This window comes from Xenopus tropicalis, chromosome 1 (genome assembly GCF_000004195.4).
Source record: "Xenopus tropicalis strain Nigerian chromosome 1, UCB_Xtro_10.0, whole genome shotgun sequence".
Lineage (NCBI taxonomy): Eukaryota > Metazoa > Chordata > Amphibia > Anura > Pipidae > Xenopus > Xenopus tropicalis.
Window position 1 is genome coordinate 67,698,894 of NC_030677.2, and position 25,666 is coordinate 67,724,559.

General features: G+C 37.6%; 1 protein-coding gene across 2 annotated transcripts in view; it reads left to right on the forward strand.

Moving 5' to 3' along the window:
- The window catches only part of sec24b (SEC24 homolog B, COPII coat complex component), a 45,765-nt gene extending 26,861 nt beyond the window's left edge, over positions 1 to 18,904 (forward strand). For both annotated transcript variants that reach the window (XM_002939286.5, XM_012955553.3), the window contains 18 exons: positions 975 to 1,159; positions 3,245 to 3,347; positions 4,100 to 4,226; positions 4,420 to 4,529; positions 4,744 to 4,856; positions 5,473 to 5,591; positions 6,513 to 6,568; positions 7,132 to 7,338; positions 8,556 to 8,679; positions 9,369 to 9,527; positions 11,923 to 12,096; positions 12,991 to 13,101; positions 13,940 to 14,115; positions 14,916 to 15,053; positions 15,441 to 15,545; positions 16,181 to 16,273; positions 17,296 to 17,399; positions 18,058 to 18,904. In XM_002939286.5, the coding sequence (XP_002939332.3) occupies positions 975 to 1,159; positions 3,245 to 3,347; positions 4,100 to 4,226; positions 4,420 to 4,529; positions 4,744 to 4,856; positions 5,473 to 5,591; positions 6,513 to 6,568; positions 7,132 to 7,338; positions 8,556 to 8,679; positions 9,369 to 9,527; positions 11,923 to 12,096; positions 12,991 to 13,101; positions 13,940 to 14,115; positions 14,916 to 15,053; positions 15,441 to 15,545; positions 16,181 to 16,273; positions 17,296 to 17,399; positions 18,058 to 18,172 (2,319 nt within the window). In that variant the 3' untranslated portion in view covers positions 18,173 to 18,904. The remainder of the gene's footprint in view (positions 1 to 974; positions 1,160 to 3,244; positions 3,348 to 4,099; positions 4,227 to 4,419; positions 4,530 to 4,743; positions 4,857 to 5,472; positions 5,592 to 6,512; positions 6,569 to 7,131; positions 7,339 to 8,555; positions 8,680 to 9,368; positions 9,528 to 11,922; positions 12,097 to 12,990; positions 13,102 to 13,939; positions 14,116 to 14,915; positions 15,054 to 15,440; positions 15,546 to 16,180; positions 16,274 to 17,295; positions 17,400 to 18,057) is intronic.
- The last annotated feature ends 6,762 nt before the right edge of the window (positions 18,905 to 25,666 follow it).

Sequence of the window (25,666 nt, forward strand, 5' to 3'; positions counted from 1 at the left end):
TTTTGCGCCACATTTCGACCTGTTGTTGGAGGTCATTGGTGGTTTGTAGTAGAGGGCGACTCGTGTCTTCCAGAGTTGAGATTCGGGCCTCCGCCGCGGTAGTGCGTTCCCTTATGCGTTGCATGTCGTGTTTGATCAGCGATAGCTCCGCTTTTAGTTCATCAGTTTTTGTCATGATGGTGGCTTGGCAGGTTTGCTGGCACTGCTGTACAGCCCGGAGCAGGTCGTGCAGCGTTGGTTGTGGCTGGGGTGCCTCAGTCTGCACGTTCGGGTCGAGTGGTGCGGGATCAGGCGCCATATTGGAAGGTTCAGTGACCTGCGCAGCTTGCCGTACGAATTGTTCCGTACGGGTAGGTGCCCCTGATTTCCGCTTATTGTTCTGGTTTTTACCTTTCATAGTTGGGGGGTTTTATCGGCCCTTCTGTGATTATTATTACTGTCCTCCGGTGGAGTATTCTGCCAGGATTAATGAAGGGTATACGGAGCTCTCCCAAGGCACATCTTACTCCATGAGCAGTCAGGCCACGCCCCCCCCACATAATCACAATTTAAAATTCACAAAACAATGCTAATGTACCCTGATAATAATCTCTGAGCAGACCATTAAGTTGATCTGTTACTATTGTTCCGATAAGTGCTACTTTTGTAAAGCTATTAGCCACAAAGTATTGAGTTTAGCAAATAAAACTATTGAGTTCACCAGTTAAAAACATTCACCCAAAACTGACAACATATATTTGGCTACAGTACGACATGGTAGCTAAGAAGGGTTTTTATTTCCCCCTAGGAATTCTTTTCATCTCTATTGTTGGCAAGTATATACTGTATAATCACATATTGCAATGTGCCTTTTATTTTCCATGTAATTGGCTCTTTCCTAAGCAATGTTTATTATAATTCCCTTTATTTAGTTGCCTAATCAAAATCAAGAACACTTTGGTTTGTTTGTATTTTTATACCTTTCTGCATTCTAGAATTACAGTGGATTGAATCAGCTGCCTGCCTCCCTTGGAGGATTAAGCCTTCAACAGGCTCAGCAGCCAGAAGGCCCGCGTCCTGTAAACCTTATACAAGATCGAAATCTCCTTCCTGTATTGAATGTGCCGGCTCCAATTCCAAACCTAAATTCAGATCTTAAAAGGTTAAACTGCAACCCCAAGTAGGTATTAATATAAAAATATGAATGTCACAATGCAATATATGTTTTTAGTTAAAGATAAACCAGTATTAAAAAGCTGTAAAAAGCTTTTATTTATTTTTTTTACTTAAGATACTGGCAAACAGGTAAATTTTTTTGCATGCGGTAAATCTGCATTAACGTGCGCAACAGATCTCCTGAAAATTCCTTCCCCCTTCTCACCTTTCGATTGCCACAAGTAAAACACATTACTTGCGGCGATCGGACTTAAATGTCGGAAATTATTGTCCTTCAGAATTTTCAACAAATAAGCTGGATTGCCAGCTCAGCCACAGATGAGCTAGAAAGTACAAATTACGAATGGATAAATACAGTGGCTTGCAAAAGTATTCGGCCCCCTTGAACTTTTCCACATTTTGTCACATTCCAGCCACAAACATGAATCAATTTTATTGGAATTCCACGTGAAAGACCAATACAAAGTGGTGTACACGTGAGAAGTGGAAGGAAAATCATACATGATTCCAAACATTTTTTACAAATAAATAACTGCAAAGTGGGGTGTGCGTAATTATTCAGCCCCCTTTGGTCTGAGTGCAGTCAGTTGCCCATAGACATTGCCTGATGAGTGCTAATGACTAAATAGAGTGCACCTGTGTGTAATCTAATGTCAGTACAAATACAGCTGCTCTGTGACGGCCTCAGAGGTTGTCTAAGAGAATATTGGGAGCAACAACACCATGAAGTCCAAAGAACACACCAGACAGGTCAGGGATAACGTTATTGAGAAATTTAAAGCAGGCTTAGGCTACAAAAAGATTTCCAAAGCCTTGAACATCCCACGGAGCACTGTTCCACCGATCATTCAGAAATGGAAGGAGTATGGCACAACTGTAAACCTACCAAGACAAGGCCGTCCACCTAAACTCACAGGCCGAACAAGGAGAGCGCTGATCAGAAATGCAGCCAAGAGGCCCATGGTGAGTCTGGACGAGCTGCAGAGATCTACAGCTCAGGTGGGGGAATCTGTCCATAGGACAACTATTAGTCGTGCACTGCACAAAGTTGGCCTTTATGGAAGAGTGGCAAGAAGAAAGCCATTGTTAACAGAAAACCATAAGAAGTCCCGTTTACAGTTTGCCACAAGCCATGTGGGGGACACAGCAAACATGTTGAAGAAGGTGCTCTGGTCAGATGAGACCAAAATGGAACTTTTTGGCCAAAATGCAAAACGCTATGTGTGGCGGAAAACTAACACCGCACATCACTCTGAACACACCATCCCCACTGTCAAATATGGTAGTGGCAGCATCATGCTCTGGGGGTGCTTCTCTTCAGTAGGGACAGGGAAGCTGGTCAGAGTTGATGGGAAGATGGATGGAGCCAAATACAGGGCAATCTTGGAAGAAAACCTCTTGGAGTCTGCAAAAGACTTGAGACTGGGGCGGAGGTTCACCTTCCAGCAGGACAACGACCCTAAACATAAAGCCAGGGCAACAATGGAATGGTTTAAAACAAAACATATCCATGTGTTAGAATGGCCCAGTCAAAGTCCAGATCTAAATCCAATCGAGAATCTGGGGCAAGATCTGAAAACTGCTGTTCACAAACGCTGTCCATCTAATCTGACTGAGCTGGAGCTGTTTTGCAAAGAAGAATGGGCAAGGATTTCAGTCTCTAGATGTGCAAAGCTGGCAGAGACATACCCTAAAAGCCTGGCAGCTGTAATTGCAGCAAAAGGTGCTTCTACAAAGTATTGACTCAGGGGGCTGAATAATTACGCACACCCCACTTTGCAGTTATTTATTTGTAAAAAATGTTTGGAATCATGTATGATTTTCCTTCCACTTCTCACGTGTACACCACTTTGTATTGGTCTTTCACATGGAATTACAATAAAATTGATTCATGTTTGTGACTAATGTGACAAAATGTGGAAAAGTTCAAGGGGGCCGAATACGTTTGAAAGCCACTGTAAGATATGATGGGTGTGAATATTTAGTAAACCTGAGTTCTCCTTATATTCATGTTAAATTGAATAGACTTTTTTTCTTCTCTTGAAGTCAGAAATGTCATCTTTTAACTAAGTCTTTTTCATCTACCTAGTTCATTTAGGTCTACACTGACAAATATTCCACAGACACAAGCTCTCTTGAACAAAGCTAAACTTCCTTTAGGATTACTAATTCATCCCTTCAGAAGCAAACCGGTAAGAATCTGTTTTTTGTTCAGAGTATGTTTTTATTTTAACATGATTGCTTCTCTTACATATGTTGAAATCTTTTTTAGTATAAATATTTAAAGCTTTAAAGGAGAAGGAAAGGCTAATACCTCCAGACATGCCTTCAGTTCTCTCAATAGTGCCCTTAAGTCTCCCCATATTTCTCCTGTTCAGATGATAAGAAGCCTCATAGGAAAAAAAGAGTTCCCATAATGCCTCACTCCTGCACAAAGACCAAGACCAATGTACATGGGCAGTTAGTAAGACTATATAGAAGCTTCCTGCTGATAGGCTCAGATCACACATTCTTAAGGTGGGGAGGGAGTTCTTGGCATTCTTGAGGGAGGGGGGAGCAGGAGAGGGGGTCTCTGGCACAGGAAAACAAAGACAAATAAACCTGTTTCTTTTGGCAGAGAATTCAGTGCAGCGTTTCTGTAGTACTTATGGCTGTATTTATATAGACCTTTCTGATGACACTTACTTCCTTTTTATCTTTCCTTCTCCTTTAACTGATAGTTATAATAACTTTTGCACTGACTTGAATCACAAGTAATAGATTTACAGATCTCCCATCAATTTTTAGTTATACAGATATTATTGGAGAAAAGGAAGAGCAAAATATTTTCATCTCCTTTTTTCCACCTTTGTCAATAGCATTATTAAACTTTTTGGAATATATGTATTTTGAATACCAGCTGTGTTCTGCTCATGACTTGTCTGCTTATGTGCTTTCATTTCAGCGAATACCAGTCTTGTCTCCTAGTACCATTGTAAGGTGCAGGTCTTGCAGAACTTATATTAATCCCTTTGTATCGTTTATTGACCAGAGGAGGTGGAAATGCAACCTGTGCTACAGAGTAAATGATGGTAGGTTTAGGAATATAGTAAAATTTGCGCGCTCTGTAATAATAAAACAGGACCTTGTAAGTCTCTTAGTAAACCAGCTTCAGTCTATACTGATGGCAAAACAATTGGGCTTATTTACATTTATGACTATTTTCGTATATTATACATTATTTTCTCTATAACGAGGATTAACTATCTTTAATTTTTTTTTAAGTACCAGAGGAATTTATGTATAATCCAGTGACTCGATCTTATGGTGAGCCTCACAAACGTCCAGAGGTCCAGAATGCATCTGTGGAGTTTATTGCATCATCTGACTATATGGTAGTTTTCAAATTCTTATTTTCTCAATTATATGAATTTTAAGGTTATCCTATAAAATCAGGGATTCCCAACATTTTATACCCGTGATATATCCATATTAAGATTTGCTGTCAAATTTTCTTGTGAAAAAATACTCTGCTTTATACCACAAGTGTATTTTCATAAAAGTATAAAATGTAAACCTATATATTATTTTATTCTTCTTCCTGTGAAGCTACGGCCTCCACCACCGGCAGTATATCTGTTTGTTCTGGATGTTTCATACAATGCTGTAGAATCTGGATACTTAAAGGTCTTCTCTCAGTCTCTTCTGGATAATTTGGACAAGTATGAGTTTATGCCTACTACAGTAAATATTTGACATCGCCAGGATGTAAATAAATAGTGACTAGTGATGAGTGAATCTGTCAGTTTCACTCTGATGAAAAATTTGTGAAATGGTGTGATTGCGACTATAAGTCTGTAAGTTTCAAATTTATAATAAGTTGTGCTAAATTAAGATGAATATTGTAAATTCTGCTCATTCAAAACAATGTTTGTTTTTTACATTTTGTGAGACAGACAGCAGTATATGCTGTGTTTAATAGCAATGTGGTCAGTCTGTCCCTGCCATGAGCAACAAGAGGGTGTATTCTGCCCATAGCACACAATCCGTGTGCTCTTGACTATTAATAGATTTTGACCAGACGCTGTTTAAAGTCTTATTTGTGGCTAGTTGTCACATTTTAATGCTCATTTTAGTTGCTTTATTTTATTGATGTCACAAGTCATTTATACAATGTCTTCATTACTGAGAAGATTTTTTTTCTTAATCAAAATGAAAAATATTTAAGTACAGGTTAAAGTCAATTGAGAAATTTATCGGGGATAATTCTTCAAATAAGGGACAAAGTGTATTTAACTTTTAAATGAAAAATGATTGATTGTTTCTTTGTATACATAGGTTACGAGGAGATTCCCGAACAAAAATAGGATTTATTACTTTTGATAGTACTGTTCATTTTTACAATTTACAAGAAGGCCTATCTCAGCCCCAGATGTTGATTGTTACGGATATTGAAGGTAAGTTATGACCATTGGGGAAATCTGTATTAGTCTCATGGGTCATTTATTGTTGTTTCTGAAATGCCTTTGTTTAGACACATTTGTTTCAACTCTAAAAGTAATGGATTATTATTCAGTATCAGCATTTTATTGGGTTGGGAGTGACTCAGTGTTTGGGTCTCTTCATCTGTGCAATCAGCTTTAAGTGGTCAGGCCTAGGCATAGCATTACAACCTTTACAATTTTAGGGTTTATTTCTCCTTTAACATATTTTTCTACATAAAGATAATCTTAAACAAAACCATATCTTTGCCACAGTGTTATATATATATTCCAGTGTGGGGGTTTATTGATGAACTGCATTTTCATAGGCTAGGCGGCAGATTTATCAAAACACAAGTTCAAATCCCGAATGGGAAAAATTCAGATTGGAAACGAAAATTTCTGAAGATCGCAAATATCACGTAAATGCTTATGAAAAAATCGTATTAGTCACGATAATATCGTATTGGCGATCCAAAAGTCACAAAATTTTCATACCGAACAATTGTAAACAGCGGCAAAACCAATCTGATTTTTCGCCCTAAAAATACAAAAAACTTGTGCAAGCGCCGAAAAAGTCGCTGAAAATACGATTGGACCAATTGAACGAATGCTTGGAGCGTTTGTGGATAAGTAAATGTGCCCCTAGGTGTTTATATATAACCTGTAAAGCTTCACATACTACATTTGAACTTCATTTTTCCAAGCAGGGCTGTGTGACTAGTGACTAATTTGTTAGATCAAGGTGTAATATTTTATAGGCAATATTAAATAACTTTTTTATGCATTCAATTAAATGTATTATCTTTTAAAATCAAAATAGAGAAGACTTTTTATCACCATCTTTGTAGCTTAATATGTAACTTGGTTCTAATAAAAGTATGTCTTTTATTTTAGATGTTTTCTTACCTACACCTGATGGTTTGCTTGTAAATATGCATGAAAGCAAGGAGGTATGCTAAGACCTGTAAAAAAAAAATTCCAGTCAATTTGGACTGTTCTGAGTAACTCTGTTTGCATATTTTTGTTTGCCATCTAATTATTAATACTTTTAATATACATATATATGGTCGGGGTTGCATACTTTATGTATGGCTATCTGCATACAAGCACAACTTGTTGGACTGACAAGTTTCCGACAATTCATGGTCCCTCAGACTGTTGGGGGACCGGACTATAGTCTTTCGCTCCGCTCTGTCCGTCCTCGCTCCCTCTCCCAGCTCCCCACTCTCCGCTGAGCCGCTCCTCTCCCATCTCCTCCCTCCCTCTGAGTCCTTCCTCTTCCAGACCCCCCCCCCCTCTCCATTCCAGCTGTCCTCCCTCTCCCAGTTCCTCCCTTTCACTGAGACATCATTGTGATCTTGGGCCTATTAGGGACAGCACTGCCCATATGTACACATAAAAACTCTAGTGAACACCATAAAATGTAGATATTGGCTACCACAATAAACATTGATGCTTGTAACTGGGCTCTCAATATGTTAATGCCATCTAACATGACTGTCTTACCTTGCAGCTCATCAAGGATCTGTTAACTGCTTTGCCCAGCATGTTTGCCAACACAAAAGAAACCCACAGTGCTCTAGGTCCTGCCCTTCAAGGAGCTTTCAAATTGATGTCTTCTACAGGAGGCCGGATTTCAGTTTTTCAAACTCAGCTGCCATCTATAGGAGCAGGACTTTTGCAGTCAAGAGAGGACCCAAATCAAAGATCAAGTACTAAGGTACAAGGTGATTTAAGCAATGAACTTTGTTAATTCAACATAGTTTTAAATTCCATTAATTATATAAAAAATGTGATACGCTATAAAATGTATATTTTGCACATGGCTAAAGATATGCTTTATGGTTTTTTTATTTTTTTATTAGAATAAAGGGATTTTAAGAGGATGATGCCATAGGCTCCCCTTGTCACAAAATGAGTGAAACTTTATTCAGTCTAGCCAACCCTGGGCCCAGTGATTGGATCATATTAGGGGTCTATGCCAACAGTATCTTTAAGTGTTGTTGATAAATCTATATTGTTTATGGAGTATATGGCTTGGTCTCTTACGTGGAGCAATAAATATGTTGTAAGGCATGGTCAAGCCTGGAGCCAATATCAGTCTGTGTATTAATAGCTTAAAGGGGTAGTTCAGTAAAAATCTGTAGTATAATGTAGATTACACTATTATAATAACGTTATTATAGACAGGTAGGCTTGATAAAGGACTAGCTAGCCAGAGACTTTGCCTTGTAAACTACAAATAGCCTGGTTCATATAAAAACTGGAATGCTGCAATCCATTGGTAAACTAGATCCTTGGTGGGATCTAGGTTAGTTGCTAGTGCTTACAATTAACAATAAAATTAAACCTTCCCTGACCATCTTATTTTGGTTGCATGCTAAAAACAGACAAAAGGTAAAAAGTAATGAAGACCAGTTGAAAAGTTACTTAGAATAGGTTCATTGATTACATACTGAAAGTTAAGATAAAGGTGGACATCCCCTTTAATCAAAGGAAAAAAATGATATTTAATTGCTTGGATTAATATTCCTAACACAGGCATTTAATATACCCAATACAGTTGACTCTGGAATCTTTTATCTGGAAAACCCCAGGTTTTAATCATTCTGGATAGTGTGTTTTTCTGTAACTTGGTTAAAACTAGGAAAACTATACCCCCACAGTGAATACTTAACCAACAGATAGTTTATATTATGTTAAGTGACCTATTAAAGAATCTAGCAAACTGGAATATATATATATATCAGTAAATATTGCCCTTTTACATTCTTACCCTTAGTGGTATCAGCTATACCCCAATGTCCCTATGTCCCCCAATAGACTGGAGAGAAAGAGATTAAATGGCGAGTACATAAAATCTCCTTTATTCCCATTTACTTTTTCCTTTTTTCTGTCTGATTTTGTCTTCTGCTTTTTTTTTTTTTTTTTTTTAAGGGTGTGCAACATTTGGGCCCAGCCACTGACTTTTATAAGAAACTAGCGCTGGACTGCTCAGGACAACAAACTGCTGTGGATTTGTTTTTGTTAAGTTCCCAGTACTCTGACCTTGCCTCACTAGGTATGAAATACATTGTTATCTTTGCAATAAAAAAAAAAGTTGTGCAAAACACAAATTTATTAGATTCCTCCCCCCCCCCCTCCCCAGTGACCAAACTTTCTAGCCTTTTATTGTGGGCCAGTGCTTCTCTTTTTAATAAATAAACTGGCCCAAGGTGCTTTTCTGTAGAGCAGTGCAAAATTATTTTCCTGTTTACCCAGGTGTCCCTTGCAGCAGCTTGGGCTGGGGACATGTTTTACCCAGTTCAGGCACTGGCCTGGGGTAAAAGACATATGTGATTTAGGCTTAACAGATTATTTTACATTTGCCTAGATTGAAAGACATAAGGGTCAGGATGCCAAGAAAAGGAAATGTGTTTTTATAGATAGACTTGATAGGTGAATTGTACAATTCAAAATTAGGGAATTTGGAATTAGTCTTTAAAAAAAACAGGAAAGGTAGAATAATACACTGCACTTGCTTTACGCTATTACGCTAGCTGAAAAATATATTGCTCTTATTTGTCATTTGACCTAGTTAGTTTCTGGCCAAGAAATTAATAAGGCTTTTGTTCATTCAGTAAAAAGAAATAATTTGTAAAATTGGTTATACATTTGCATTATTGAATATATCCAAATGGAAATAGAGTGATTTTCCAGGTTTTTATAATAACAGTGCCCTGTACTTGATGATATTTTTCTTTTTTATAGCTTGTATGTCAAAGTATTCTGCAGGATGTGTATATTACTATCCCATGTACCATCATACCCATAATTCAGCACAGACAGAAAAGTTAAAGAAAGATCTTGATCATTATCTCACAAGAAAGATTGGATTTGAAGCGGTAATGAGAATACGATGTACTAAAGGTATGTCATTTAGTAAATTACATTCTGATACTTAGTAGTGTTTGCCTGCTTTTTAAACTATCAGTCGCCTCACTATCGCAACCAAACCCCACCTGCCCTGTTTGTTATTTTGTTTTTTGTTTTTTAAACTTATTTATTGGTCCAATTTACTCTTACTAGGTTGTTACTATTTGTATTCCAGCCAATAGGAGGATCACACCAACCCTATCCAGCTTTCTGTGCAGTTATAAACATTATATCTTAATTGCACTCTTAAATACCAGATGTCAAAACATCAGTATAAAAATCCAGTACATTTCCATCAAATATTCGGAGAGTGAACACTTTTTTTGGTTTTCTTAAATTTTATTTTGTTCTATGTATGTTTTTGTAAGTCAGAGCATATAGAGTAGTGCAGTACAAAGATTGAAGTAGAAGTTTAGAAAAAAATTGCATGGCATTTTTTTGTATAACAAAATATTTAAAATAAAAAAAACACATCTGGATGATAAACAAGAAAACAGAGTATTTTAAAGGTCAACCTTAAAATATGCATAGCATTAACTCCTCTAAATGTATCTGGGATTACACAAGTAATACCGCCTGGTGTTAGATGTTAGTGGACATAGATTATGCCTTATTTGGTCTAGATTTGCCAGGGCAGGGTTAGGTCCCCTTCTCACCATCAATATTAAACCAAAGATTTGATTTTATACAAGATAAAAAGTTATCCTATTTAGACCATATTTTTTTGTGTGGTTGAATTGTCCCTTTATGTTCTGAGGTCATTTCCTCCATCAGTGATTAATAACCTCACCTAAGGTTGGGGCTCGGTGACCTTTTAGAAGTAAATGGATAGTCTAGCTGCCATATAAATATAAAGTATAGTAGCTTTTGTTCATGTAAAAAGATGTGTGTATGTAGTGTGCCCAGAAGGCAGTGTACAATGTCAAGGGGTATCTCCATAAAGATTTTTCCAAAAAATATTGTGCCGCATCCCCTCCAACATCGTGTTAAGACATTTGGCTATTTCTTATTCAATTTCAGTGGTGTATAATACCAGTGAAACATTGTCTTGTAAATATTCTCTTTCTGTCTCACACAAGTCGCACTTTTCCTAGCATTTTCCCAGATGTCTTCCCACTTGTTGGGAGAGTATAGTTTCAATCTCATGCTGCCATCATATCATATATTTGTTTGGGTGGGGGATCTCCCACCAAGATATTTAAAAGGGAATAAATGAAAATATCAGTGTTTTTTGCATAATCAGCCCAACAATGCATAATCTTTCAAAAGGAGTTATAAAGTATGTGGGTGCTACTCTGGAGATAACACTGTATGACGTGTGGAATTTGTATATATTCATAATTCCAGCATTGTGGAATTTTGTACTTCGTTTGTAGTTCTAGGAAGGTATATAGTTTTGTTTGTACATGGATTAAGGAAATTGAATATGCAAAGGAGATTACTTGAGCCCCAATACCTTTTAAAGGTAGGGGTTAGACCTGGAGGAAATGTAGGGTTAGCTAATGTCCAATCAAAGAAAAGTTGTTTTTGTGGCATCGTTCCCTAGAAAATAATTCTTCCATTTATAATTAAAACCGAGTATATGAGCCTCCTGCATGTACCAGGGTAGATTTAAGACAAGGGCCTCTGTCTTTTGAATGTTCAACTTGTATTCAAAGTGTTTACTATATTGGTTAAGTAAGTTATGTAGATTCGGTAGGGTTGGAGGGTTGGTGATAGTCAAAAGTACATTGTCCGCAAACAGGTGGATCACATATTCCTGATTTCCTATTTTAAGGCCTATGATAGCCCTACATTATCTAATAGCTGCAGCCAGTGGGTCTATGCTGAGGGCTTATAGAAGGGGTGAAAGTGGGCAGCCTTGCTTGGTGCCATTAGAAATTGTGATGGGTGAGCTAGAGGGGCCCAGTAAGAGTTGCAGTTGGGTTAGAATATAGGGCTTTGATGGCAGTTGTGAAGGGGCCTGTGAATTCAGCAGATCAAGCATGTATTGCCAATACAGGAGGTGAAACTCCTTTTCAGCATCAAGGCTAAGGATAACTGCTGGTATGGTGTATGATTCTAGCATACTATATGGTATGGGGGTACCTGTAAGAAAGACATTAAAAAGTGATGTTAGGTGCAGAGCTAAGAACCCCCCCCCCTCCCCAGAGAAAACATTTGACCTCTGTAAGCCTTTACTTTTATTTGTATAATTATATTTTAATAATGTGCATGTTATTTAAGAAATATAATGTTGAGAAATATTTTAGATATGGATTTTATTCTCTATACTAGGAGCCCAAATTTTTTCAATGACCTTGATTTGGCATAAACATAAACAGACAGCTTGCCATAAGCAATACATTTGATTCATTCAGCACTGTATAAATATATGTTTGTATTACAGGTCTCTCGATACACACTTTCCATGGGAATTTATTTGTACGTTCTACTGATCTTCTGTCACTTGCTAACATTAATGAAGATGCTGGTTTTGCAGTACAAATGTCCATTGAGGAAAGCCTGACTGACACGTCTCTTGCTTGTTTTCAAGTTGCACTACTTTATACATCTCACAAAGGTAATACAGCAACTATTATAGTGAGTGTAAACTCTTTTTACAAAACATTAACCTTATATTTACTGAGACAGGAATTTTTTTCTGCAGTTTTGAGGGTCATTTAAATTGCCATCCGATTGCTAATCTCTCTGACCAGCACACATTGAGCAAGTCATAATAACAGGTGCTTAGTGACCCTTGGGCTTCCCATTTTTTGAAACTGCTATTTTAAGGGCTTCAGAAACCTATAAGCACTAACCCAAATTTTACTAAGTGGTTCTTTAGGTTATTGGGCTGCTCTACTTTCCTATGCAAAAAGTAGGCAGCAGTCTGATTACTCCGGAGTGATTTGGGGCTCTGACCCTATAAATATATACCAGGCCCTGGGAATGGCACAGCAGAAGTGTAAAAGAATTGTCTGCATCCCTTGAATGTGAAATAATTCTAATTCAGTTTAAGACAAAGTTCTCCTTACTTTTATTTTTTTTTTTTTTCTCTTTGCTTTACTTTGTGCTGGCTATATCCATTGCGGTTATGGTGCAAATTATAACTTGGTACAAAAAGAAACCAAAGTATGATTTTCAGACTAACCTCTAAATCTGCTGTTAGTCCTCATACCATACAAAAATTGACTTGCGTAGCTGTAATCACAGTCCCACAGGTCTTACAAATGGTAACGGGTTTATCTAGTTTATCTGCTGACTATGGCATATGCATGAAGTGATCCAGTAAAATATATACTTGTTGCGCTGCCAGATGGTTTCGCTGGGTGTTTACTGCTTTTAGAAAAGGTTTATTACCTTGCAATATTGCTAATAGAGATGCATTTCAGTGCAGTTTTGACTTGCAGTGCAAATAATTTTTATTTTTTTTTTTAAATTTCACGTCTTATTTCAAATAATTTTTCCTGCACAGGTCAGCGTAGGATTCGCATTCATACTTTGTGCTTGCCTGTTGTAAATTCACTGCCTGATGTGTTTGCTGGAGCAGATGTGCAAGCTGTTACTTGCCTTTTGGCAAATATGGGTATGTAAATCTGCTGTTTATAAGCACTGATAATAAAAAAAAAGGGGTTGGTTTGATCTGTTCTGTTTTCTTTTTTTTTATCTTCATTGGTTTTTTTTTTTTTGTATTATGTATTTGTCTAATAAGAGTAACAAGGGATGAATTTATAATTTTGTTACCCAGTTGCAGTTAGACCCCATAGCTTTTGGTGCTTAGCTTTCAGTGGCAGTCATTCCAAAGCTGATGTTGTCTTCAAAATTTGCTGTTTAAAGCCTTCTTTTTGAGCTTATAGGTGTCCATAACAGCCCTGCAAAAGATAGACACCATAGCATGATATCATTATTATAAAATTCCCTTAACTATATAGAGCAGTGTTAGTGGGTGGTGCATACTCGGTACAGTTGCCGCTATAATGTATATGCACCCATGTTAATACATCATAGGGCATCCCTGGGTGAAGAATAAAACTCTGCAGAACACAATCTGTTTTTTTTTTTTGTTTTGTTTTTTTTTGTCATGTAAGTGAAAAAAAGTTGAAAACAGAAGTAAAAACATTTTAGTGAAATGAGGAAAAGCAAAAATCATACAAAAACTTGGTTGTATAATAATAAAGGATATGGCTGCATTCCAAATCAACACATCACATTCAGTTTTAGTAGTTAATATACACCTGACATCAATAAAAGTGGCTCAGTTTGAGCTCAGATAAAGTTTGGCTGTTGCTATAGGATTGTTCCTTTTGGTCTCATACTCCATGCTCCACAAAACTTTCAAATGTGAAAGGTATCCCTTTGTTGAAAAGTTTATATTCCGTGTTTGATTCTAGTCGTTACTGACTGATTACAATATATTTCTACAGCTGTAGACCGGTCAGTTTCCTCAAGTCTTTCTGATGCACGAGATGCTTTAGTAAATGCGGTAGTCGATTCATTGGCATCCTACAATTCGACACTTTCAAACCTTCAGCAGTCAACACTGATTTCACCAAATGCTCTCAGAATGTTTGCACTCTATATATTGGCACTACTGAAACAGGTATGTTCCACATCACTTCAGTTGTTATATATTTTAACATTACTGTTTTACAAATTATTTTCATTAGAAAATTGGGGGGGGGGTTATCGATAATGACCTGAAATAGACAATTATGTTTGTAAATTATTTAACAAAATGGGCAAGAAGATCAGCAACAAATACATATAAAATATATGCACTCTGAATTGGCTTTTTACATTTTCTGACCCTTTCAAATGTACATTATCTAAAACACTCCTAAGATGGTATCCTCCTAAAGGGGTTAATATCCTATTACCATGAACAATTTAAATTAATTCAATTGCATCTTTTAATTAAAAGTTTTCTTAGAGGACATGTAAACCCCACACACAAAAATGTTATCAGTGAACAGCCTCTTTCAATAACCACTCTTGTTGTCCAGAGGTTAATAGTCAGTTATTGATTGCTTTATATGTTACTCTGTATGTCCAATGTATGAAACCCACTTATTGTACAGCGCTGCGGAATATGTTGGCGCTTATAGTAAGGCTGCAATATCCCCTTAATCACTTAGATTTCCTTCTCCTCCTCTAACCCACTATAAATAAATACAATAAATATATATAAATGCACAGGGAATAAGTGCCATGTGGTATGAGACACAGTAGGAAGGAGGTCCCTTCCCGGTAGAGCTTAGGTGGGGGAGACATGCCCAACTAATATACATTGTAGGCAAATGTAGGCTTTACGTGTCCTGTAACTCAAAACTTGTGCATTGTACTTGTATTGTCCTTCAGATGAAGACTATCCACAATAACTTTTTTTTACCCTCTTTTTAGAAAGCCTTCCGGACTGGCACTAGTACGCGCCTGGATGATAGAGTCTTTGCGATGTGTCAAATGAAATGTCAGCCAGTTGTCCATCTGATGAAGATGATTCATCCAAACCTATACAGAATAGACAGGCTTACCGATGAGGTATGAGAACATCTGCATTTAATATGAAGCAGTATGAAGTCCTAGAATTAAAAAAAAAAAAAAAAAAAAGCAGCAAAGCCCTTATAATAAAAAATATATTCTAAGATCATTTGAATGTGTCCTTTTAAACATTAGACATTGCTTGTCTTGACTTGGGGCTTTCTTATAGAAAACCAGCAGTAAATATAGAGAATAACTTCGCTAAGGCAAGTAATTCTTTTGCTCTTCGTCTGGTATACATATGGAGAGGAAGAGAAATGGAACTCCACTCACAATAAATCATTCTCTATTTTACAACCAAGGGGAAAATGGATAAGATTAATGCTCCTGACAATAGATCATTTAAATGGCAGTACTAACATTGTTTATATTGGTTTTTTTTTATAGGGTGCTATCCTTGTAAATGACAGCGTTGTTCCACAACCTCCTCTTCAGTCTTTATCAGCAGAAAAACTGTCAAGGGAAGGGGCATTCCTTATGGATTCTGGTTCAGTATGTTTAACTTTTTTTTGTAATTACTAAACTAGTAGGGCTATGCAGTTTTTGAATTATTTAGAGTGATGGCACACTGGCTCCCATAATCAGAAGAGGGGCTTGCCAATTTCACCTAAAACCTTGTCCCCACCCAAAATTCAATAATTGTGCCTAAGCTTAGGCAATCTACCACCAGAGTTTTATGCTGAAAATAAAATGGAAAAAAAAAACTAATTTCAAGATGATCTGTCTCTGCCTGCCACATCTACTGAAAGCAATAGGCAGCCAGGAATTCCCATTAATTGCTACATTAGTGTTTAAAAACCAACTTTTGTTAGCTGTGCCAAAAAGAATTACAATTGTGACTACTTATTTTTGTTTCTTTGTAATGTTATGACTTACATACACAGCTCATTTTTACAGAGCTCAATAGTATAATCTCTGTATGAAGTAAAGCTCTGTAGGGAGGGGGGACAAATATAACATGCATGCATGACCATTTATTGCTTAGAGATCTTTGCTTTTATTACATTGTGCTGTGTTCATTGCCATGTTTGTCAGGCTTTGTTTTACTGGCTCAGAGGCATAGTCATAACTAGTGTCAATATTTCTTTATTTGATGATTCTGATGACAGTTTTGATTCTTTTTGCAGTCTCTCTACATTTGGATAGGAAGGAATTGTTCAAATACCTTTTTAAGTGATGTTCTTGGATTTCAAAACTATGCATCGGTTCCACAAAAATTGGTGAGCATGTTAAACCATTAATTGTTTCAAGCTAGTCTAAAATTTTAATGTTTTCATGTACTTGATTAAATTTATTACTACTTAAGATACATCTAATATACATGTTTACAAATATCCATCTGCTTCTGTCCTGATTTTTCTATTGTGTTGCTCCTGTATCAGGTGAATCATTTTGAGAGGTAGGTTTACCTTTAAACTGTTGTAGCAAGGTACTAAATTCATATGTGAAGTTTTGGAGAGCTGCTTGTTAGAAGAGCATACTGAGCCATTGTGTAAATAATTTAGGGTTATATATAGGGTGTGACAGTTATTAAATGCTATGGATGTAATAATCCCTATACTGGCTTCCTCTACCATTTATAAAATTCAAGAAGAATGTTAGCCTACCTCAGACCACAGTCCACTGCCCAGGATTGTATTTTAAATGTACCGCATTGCCCCACTCATCTTCAGTTCTTCCCAGGCAGCTCTCACCTCCCTGGTCCATCTTACTGGCATGCCTGAGGTTAATATGCTCGGTATTTATTTTCTATAGTTATGAATACGCTTGTTAGCCATGCTATTTAGTGACTATACTGGCACGTCTAAGGTTAATATGCTCAATAATGGTTGTGGTCTTTAGGGGCATGGTCACAAAGTGCACATGGTCAAACACCTTTTGCCGTGCTATGCAATGTTTTTTCCACTCTATTTTTCAAATGTTTGGAGATATGTGTTAAGTGAGATGTATGAGCCTGGCATCTGCATTTATTTTATGGACTGAAGTGTCTCTGGAAGAAAAGACTAAGTAGGAAGTTGCTTTATTCAATATATGACATGAATAAATTATAACTTTTGGTGGCATCTTGCATGGTAAAAGGTCATAATTTGTATATATCCCATAGGTGATGAAGTTACCTGCTGCGCAAGGCACAGGCCTTCGGTGCCTTATTATATATACACCCCTGCTTATAATATAGTTCTGGTATTTAAATCTGTATGAGCATACAAATAAATGTGTACTGTTTTACTTGCCTTTATAGGCCTGTCTCCCAGATTTAAACACAACAGCATCAGAAAGACTGAGAAACTTTATTTCATGGCTGAAAGAAGATAGTCCATTAAACCCTGTTCTGCATGTGATAAAGTAAGTTCTCAATTTTGTTTTTTTATTTTAGCTTTTTAATTTCTAAGAGTCCTACTGTATGTGTATACGTGAAGTTACCCTAAAACTCAATTGTAGTACCATCCACTTAGTCTTTTGAACTTTTTTTAATTGCTGAACGAAAAAGAGAATATGTATGAGGAGATCTGTTTTCTTGCCTGTGCACTTATTGCACCTCTGCATATTTGCTAGTATAAAATTTAGTGTGAGCTTGCTATATTGCTTTCCACAAACGAAACATTTAATATGGACCAAAACAGGCTAACATTGTATTGTCACAAATAGATTTTCTATTTTCTGTCTATCATTTTAACTGTTGTCATATACATGTGAAAATGTGAATATTCTAAAAATAAATGTTCTGTGCATATGTGAAAACTTACTTGGTGTGAAGACTGCATGCTTGCGGATCAAGTCTGCAAAGCACAGCACACTCAAGTCTTTCTTAAATAATCCAAAATCCTTATTAGTGACAAACAAGTCAACGCGTTAGTCTTTTATGTTGATAAAGCTCTAAGATAAGGACCAAACGTTGACAATTTGACCTAATAATATTATAATATATGGTGTGATTTGCCCTTTAATCATATATTTTTCAAAGATTAGAATCAGGATATAAGTATTCCTCTTTAATTTTTAGGGATGACAGTGCAGCAAAGACTGACTTCTTCCAACATTTAATTGAAGACCGAACAGAAGCTGCATTTTCATACTATGAGTTTCTTCTTCATATTCAGCAGCAAGTTTGCAAATGAAGATGCAATACAGAAATACAGTGAAGAAGAAGGTTCTCAAGAATATTGTGGTTTAAATGGAACCTGACAAAGAAAGCAATGTATGAAGAAAGAGCAAGTCCGTTATGACAAGTCTCATGTTATGAGACAAAACATTACAGAGGAGACAGAGTATAGCTTCAGTTCTATGCAGGTTTATGTATGTTGAGTTATGTAGCATTATGGTGCTGTGGTCAGTTTATGAAGGCAGGTTCTTCCTTGCAAGGAGAATTAGCAAAAACTTTATTACTAATATATCTTTCCTTCCGAAATAAGAGATGCCAAAGACCATTTGTACCGTAAACATTTTAAATAACTTATTTATGATATTTGGCATCCTTGACCCGGAAGATTAGACTTAGATGACTTATATTGAGATAAAAATAATTAAAATGTAAATAGATTTGTATTTGTAAAGTAAATGTAAAAATGTAACTACTGAAGGTCTGCCGCTGAACTAAATGTAGAACCATTATACGTCCAGCTGAGGTTTGCTTATGTCTAGGAAGTGAAACGTTTATCAGAACCCAGATGCTCTTCTCTTTCTGTTACAACTTTTCTGTGAATATATTTATGACTGGCATATTAATTAAAATATTTTACTTGATAATGTGTTTTTATACCTAAGTCATAGCTATTTTAACTTTACGTAAAATATACACACATAATATATTCTAATCTACACTTTCTGTTTGAGTAAACATTTTAATCCTGTGTGTGTGTTGTTGTGACTTTAATCTCCGTTTGTTCTGGTTTTTAATTGGAAATGATCACAGTCCACAAAGTATTACGGAGAAAACTGTTCTGCAATAGATCTACTATAAAGGATCTACTAAAAAAAAACATTTTAATTGCTCAGGATATTTTTTCTAAGCACTATTTACATCTTTTTTTTTTTTTTTTCAGTTTTAGAGCCGTTATGTTTAACTGCTAATGTAATTTTGTAACTGTGTTGTCCGCTTGTCCGTTCATATAACTGCACCTTCAGAAGCAAAACAGAAGATCTGGTGTTGCTCTGCTCAGAAAAGAGATCAGAAGCCTTAGATGCCCTTTCTACATGCTTCCTGAGCAGAGCAATATTAGAGCACTTCGGTTTTCCTTCTGAAGGTATATCTCTGACTGTACAGTTACAGGAACTGACCAGCTGGTGGTGCTGTTACAAAACTCATTAAATTAGCAGATTATATATATATATATATATATATATATATATATATATAATTAGTCCAGCCACAAGGCAGCACACCACTTACAAAGGGATGAATGCCTGGGTGCTATTGCAAATAGTATATACAGAAGTTGTAAGAAAAGGCCAGCACTCACAGGGCTTATACTAGATCAAACAGGAAAAATAAAGGTATTTAAGGCAAAAAAATAAAGCATGGTTTTTTATTTATCCGACGTTTCAGTTCCAGACAGGAACTTTCATCAGGGAGAACAGCACTGTGCATGTACAAACAAATTTAAAGGTACAAGATGGCGCCAAAACCACGTTGCTAGGCAACCACCTACTCACACAAATTGTCAAAAACATAAAAACAAAAAAAACAAAACAAAGGAAAAGGGAAAAAGGGGATTAAGCACAAAGGCATAAAGATATTGTTGCATAACTCACTGAATGGAAACTGCTATAGGGACATAAAGCCACCCAGTTCCCCAATGCACCGACCGATCGAAACAGCACTCACCAGGTCACAACCAGGCAACATAAAGGCAAGCGGGAGGCAGCAAGCGGGTCCCGGTTCCCCAATCTCCAAAAATCCCTTGTGCCATACAGACGGGCCGTGCGAACAGGTCCATGTCAGTTAGCAGGCGCGCCGTGGCTGGCGCGTTGCCTAGCAACCAGAGCTAGCGGCGGCTCCCCCAGACGCTCAGAGTTTAGTAGGAAGTAGTGGTTAGAACAACGGGAGCCACCCTGTACTAAACCTTTCGGCAATACATGGTGCTCCTGCAGTAGTCTCAGGCAGCCAAAGGGGGGAGCCAGCCACTGCCATAATAACGATTAGAGGCACAAATGCAGGGGGACCCCCCTGTACAGGGGGATGGAGAGTGCAATGGGGGCCAAATAAGGGAGCAGAAATGCCATACCTTATAATGCTGCAGGGTACACCTGCTACCCTACAGTGTACTGCCAGTGACACGGGTTAATGAGAGTGGTGACCGGGCTGGGTATAATACGTCCAGCAGCACCACACAGGGACAGTGTGTATGCATACCTAGATAGGGAAGGCGGCTCAAAAAAATGGTAGTGAAGAAAAAACAAAAGTAAAAAACACACATAAATATATATCTTAAGTACTTTCTGAGTCTACTAGGCAGCCGGAATAGCCCAAAGGTTATAAGCAAAAAGTATACTGGTAGGGTGTTAGACAAAACACCCGAGTGGTAATGTCTCATTGAGGCCCCTGGGGAACACACAATCCAATGTGTGAATCCATCTGGATTCGCGGCGTAAAAGAGACAAGTCTCTGTTTCCTCCTCTCCGAAGGGGAAGCTGATGATCTATCGCCATGCATTTAAATGTAGGGAGCGGATGCCGTTGCTGGGCAAAATGCCTAGCAACAGGTTGGATAGAAGTTCCTTCTTTGAGGGCTTTGCTGATAGCGGAACGGTGATTGCCAATTCTTTCTTTCAGCATGTTCACTGTTTTACCCACGTAATACAGACCACATGGACAAGTAATGATGTACACCACATAACTGGATGTGCAGGATAAGCGGTGTTTGATCTTAATCCTTTTACCGGTATGGGGGTGGGGGAAGTCAGGTCCAGAGAGAAGGCACCGGCACGTCACACAGTCTGGGCACCTGTAGCAGCCCAACTTTTTTTGTGCGGATAGCCAATCAGAAGATTCCTTCTTATGATTCTTAAAGTCAGTTTGTACCAATAAATCTCTGAGGCTACTGTTCCTCCTATAACCCATCAACGGTTTGCTGGCAAGATGCAATGAAAGGGATTCGTCTTGGTTGATCATAGGACCTGTTCGCACGGCCCGTCTGTATGGCACAAGGGATTTTTGGAGATTGGGGAACCGGGACCCGCTTGCTGCCTCCCGCTTGCCTTTATGTTGCCTGGTTGTGACCTGGTGAGTGCTGTTTCGATCGGTCGGTGCATTGGGGAACTGGGTGGCTTTATGTCCCTATAGCAGTTTCCATTCAGTGAGTTATGCAACAATATCTTTATGCCTTTGTGCTTAATCCCCTTTTTCCCTTTTCCTTTGTTTTGTTTTTTTTGTTTTTATGTTTTTGACAATTTGTGTGAGTAGGTGGTTGCCTAGCAACGTGGTTTTGGCGCCATCTTGTACCTTTAAATTTGTTTGTACATGCACAGTGCTGTTCTCCCTGATGAAAGTTCCTGTCTGGAACTGAAACGTCGGATAAATAAAAAACCATGCTTTATTTTTTTGCCTTAAATACCTTTATTTTTCCTGTTTGATCTAGTATAAGCCCTGTGAGTGCTGGCCTTTTCTTACAACTTATATATATATACAGTGGTGTGAAAAACTATTTGCCCCCTTCCTGATTTCTTATTCTTTTGCATGTTTGTCACACTTAAATGTTTCTGCTCATCAAAAACCGTTAACTATTAGTCAAAGATAACATAATTGAACACAAAATGCAGTTTTTAAATGAAGGTTTACGTTATTAAGGGAGAAAAAAACCTCCAAATCTACATGGCCCTGTGTGAAAAAGTGATTGCCCCCCTTGTTAAAAAATAACTTAACTGTGGTTTATCAATTTCAATTTTCAATTTCAATATCAATTTCTGTAGTCACCCCCAGGCCTGATTACTGCCACACCTGTTTCAATCAAGAAATCACTTAAATAGGAGCTACCTGACACAGAGAAGTAGCCCAAAAGCCCCTCAAAAGCTAGACATCATGCCAAGATCCAAAGAAATTCAGGAACAAATGAGAACAAAAGTAATTGAGATCTATCAGTCTGGTAAAGGTTATAAAGCCATTTCTAAAGCTTTGGGACTCCAGCGAACCACAGTGAGAGCCATTATCCACAAATGGCAAAAACATGGAACAGTGGTGAACCTTCCCAGGAGTGGCCGGCCGACCAAAATTACCCCAAGAGCGCAGAGACAACTCATCCGAGAGGTCACAAAAGACCCCAGGACAACATCTAAAGAACTGCAGGCCTCACTTGCCTCAATTAAGGTCAGTGTTCACGACTCCACCATAAGAAAGAGACTGGGCAAAAACGGCCTGCATGGCAGATTTCCAAGGCGCAAACCACTTTTAAGCAAAAAGAACATTATGGCTCGTCTCAATTTTGCTAAAAAACATCTCAATGATTGCCAAGACTTTTGGGAAAATATCTTGTGGACCGACGAGACAAAAGTTGAACTTTTTGGAAGGTGCGTGTCCCGTTACATCTGGCGTAAAAGTAACACAGCATTTCAGAAAAAGAACATCATACCAACAGTAAAATATGGTGGCGGTAGTGTGATGGTCTGGGGTTGTTTTGCTGCTTCAGGACCTGGAAGGCTTGCTGTGATAGATGGAACCATGAATTCTACTGTCTACCAAAAAATCCTGAAGGAGAATGTCCGGCCATCTGTTCGTCAACTCAAGCTGAAGCGATCTTGGGTGCTGCAGCAGGACAATGACCCAAAACACACCAGCAAATCCACCTCTGAATGGCTGAAGAAAAACAAAATGAAGACTTTGGAGTGGCCTAGTCAAAGTCCTGACCTGAATCCTATTGAGCTGATGTGGCATGACCTTAAAAAGGCGGTTCATGCTAGAGAACCCTCAAATAAAGCTGAATTACAACAATTCTGCAAAGATGAGTGGGCCAAAATTTCTCCAGAGCGCTGTAAAAGACTTGTTGCAAGTTATCGCAAACGCTTGATTGCAGTTATTGCTACTAAGGGTGGCCCAACCAGTTATTAGGTTCAGGGGGCAATTACTTTTTCACACAGGGCCATGTAGGTTTGGATTTTTTTTCTCCCTAAATAATAAAAACCCTCATTTAAAAACTGCATTTTGTGTTTACTTGTGTTATCTTTGACTAATAGTTAAATGTGTTTGATGATCAGAAACATTTTGTGTGACAAACATGCAAAAGAATAAGAAATCAGGAAGGGGGCAAATAGTTTTTCACACCACTGTATATATGTATATATATATATAATATATGAGCTCTTAAACTGAAGAAAATGTTGCATACATTTTTAAATTGCATAAATGGTTTGTTTACTTATCCTATAAGCATACCTAGTAGGAAGGTATACAATTGTAGCTATCTAGGGAGCTGCTTTTCTGTGGAAGTTTTAATTAAAACTTAATTAATTATCCTACAGTTTAGGGCTCTGGCACACGGGGCGACAAATCTCCCTTTTTGGGGGCGACTAATCTCCCCGAATTGCCATCCCACCGGGGAAAATGTAAATCGCCGGTGGGATGGCATACGCAGCGGCGCGATTTCAGTGAAATCGCGGAAGTTGCCTTGAGAGATTAGTCGCCCGTGAACAGGGAGAGTTGTCACAGGCGACTAATCTCCTCGTGTGCCAGAGCCCTAAAGGACTTTATTGTTGTTCATGAGCTAATATACAGAGGTTTTCCTTATTGGAGGTAATTAGGGTATTTGTATGCAAATTATTTGTTAGGGTTATGGCACATGGTGAGTTTTATCTGCCGCTGCCATCTGGTAGAAAACAGCAGCAGTTTAATGTGCCTCTCTGCCTGTTATCTCTTCTAGTGCTAGGGAATGGCCCCGCTCCGACCATCAGATACACTCAGAGCGGCAACTGTCCAAAACACACTCCAGTTATTCATACTCTGAGAGTTGACAGGGACTAATGTTAAACTTCAGATTGACTTTATTTAACATTTAAGAAAAAGTAAAAAAGAATTCAGAAACTTGTACTGTAGTCTTCGTTTTCAATAATTGGAAGGGCAATGTCTGATTTTTTTTTTTTTTTTTTACTGCTTTTTTAAGAAATGCGCCATTACATCCTTCCTGGATCCCCACTATTACCTGTAAGATGGCCCATGTGCTGCTGAAAGATTTCTCTGAATTGTCTTCTAACATATTAGACTATGCTGTGTGTAAAAAAAAAAAAAAAAAGCGACTACATGCAGTACACATCAGGCATCACAGTATAAAAAGGACATACTTATCAAGTTGTGTATTGATTTTTCGATATTGCCGCTTAAATTGCTACTTGAAATTGCCCCCCCCCCTTCTTCTGTGGGCACTTACTGCTTGAATTTTTTCCATTGACTTTGAATTATATTTTAGAATGATGTAGAGAGCACTATTCTGACACTATTTGCAATTGGTCTAAATTTTTTATCTACAATTTTTTATTATTATTATTTAGCGGCTATCTGGTTGCTAGGGTCCAATTAACCAGGCAGTGGTTTGAAAGAGAAAAGAATATGAATACAGGATGGCTTAAATAGAAAGATAAGTCATAATAATTGGCAGAAGGCAAATAATTCAAAAACTATTAAAAAATGAAGACCAGTTGAAGAGTTGCTAAAAAATGAGCCATTCGGAGACATTTTTTTTTAAAAATTCACCATTTATCTTACAAAGCTTTTTACACAGATTTTCTGACGTTAACCATTTTACACAGTATGATAAATGGGCTGCTTAGTGTATAAAAGTAAAATAGATTAATCTATACCATACTAAAAGTTAATGCAAAAGTCAATTTTTCCCTCTAAAGGGAAAGCATAACTTTATAAAGAGCGCACTCAGAATAAGTAGATTTTATTGGCTAGAAATAAGAGTCTCACATTTTTGCTGTTAAAGGAACAGTAACACCAAAAAATAAAAATGTTTTTAAGTAATAATAATACAATGCACTGTTGCCCTGCACTGGTAAAATTTGCACATTTGCTTCAGAAACACTTCTATAGTTTATATAAAAAACTGCTGTGTAGCCATGGGGGCAGCCATTCAAGCTGGAAAAAGGAGAAAAGGCACAGGTTACATAGCAGATAACAGATAAAACACCATTGTATTGTATAGAACTTATCTGTTATCTGCTATGTAACCTGTGCCTTTTCTCTTTTAAATGGCTGCCCCCGGGGCTACACAGCAGTTTCATTTACTAAACTATAGTAATGTTTCTAAAGCAAATACACCAGTTGTACCAGTGCAGGGCAGCAGTACATTATACTGTAGTTCCTTTTATACACTTTGATTTTTTGGTGTTACTGTTCCTTTAAGATAGCCAGCCATACCCCATATATTGAGCAGGTGAAACCCCTTTGCTCTTAATTTCCTTTAATAAACTAGTGAAAATCCAGTACAGTTACTCACCCAGTAAATACCCACTCGCTATCGCGTATGAGGCTGTATTTCATTTAGCAGATATTAGAAAGGTGTCCAGATGAAAGGGGAAATGCTTTCTGTGAAGGATGAAAGTATATAAAAATTCCTCCTTTACTATTCACCTTTCAGAAGTGACAAGCTGATATAATGGCAGAATAATGACCCACTGCTGTGCTCC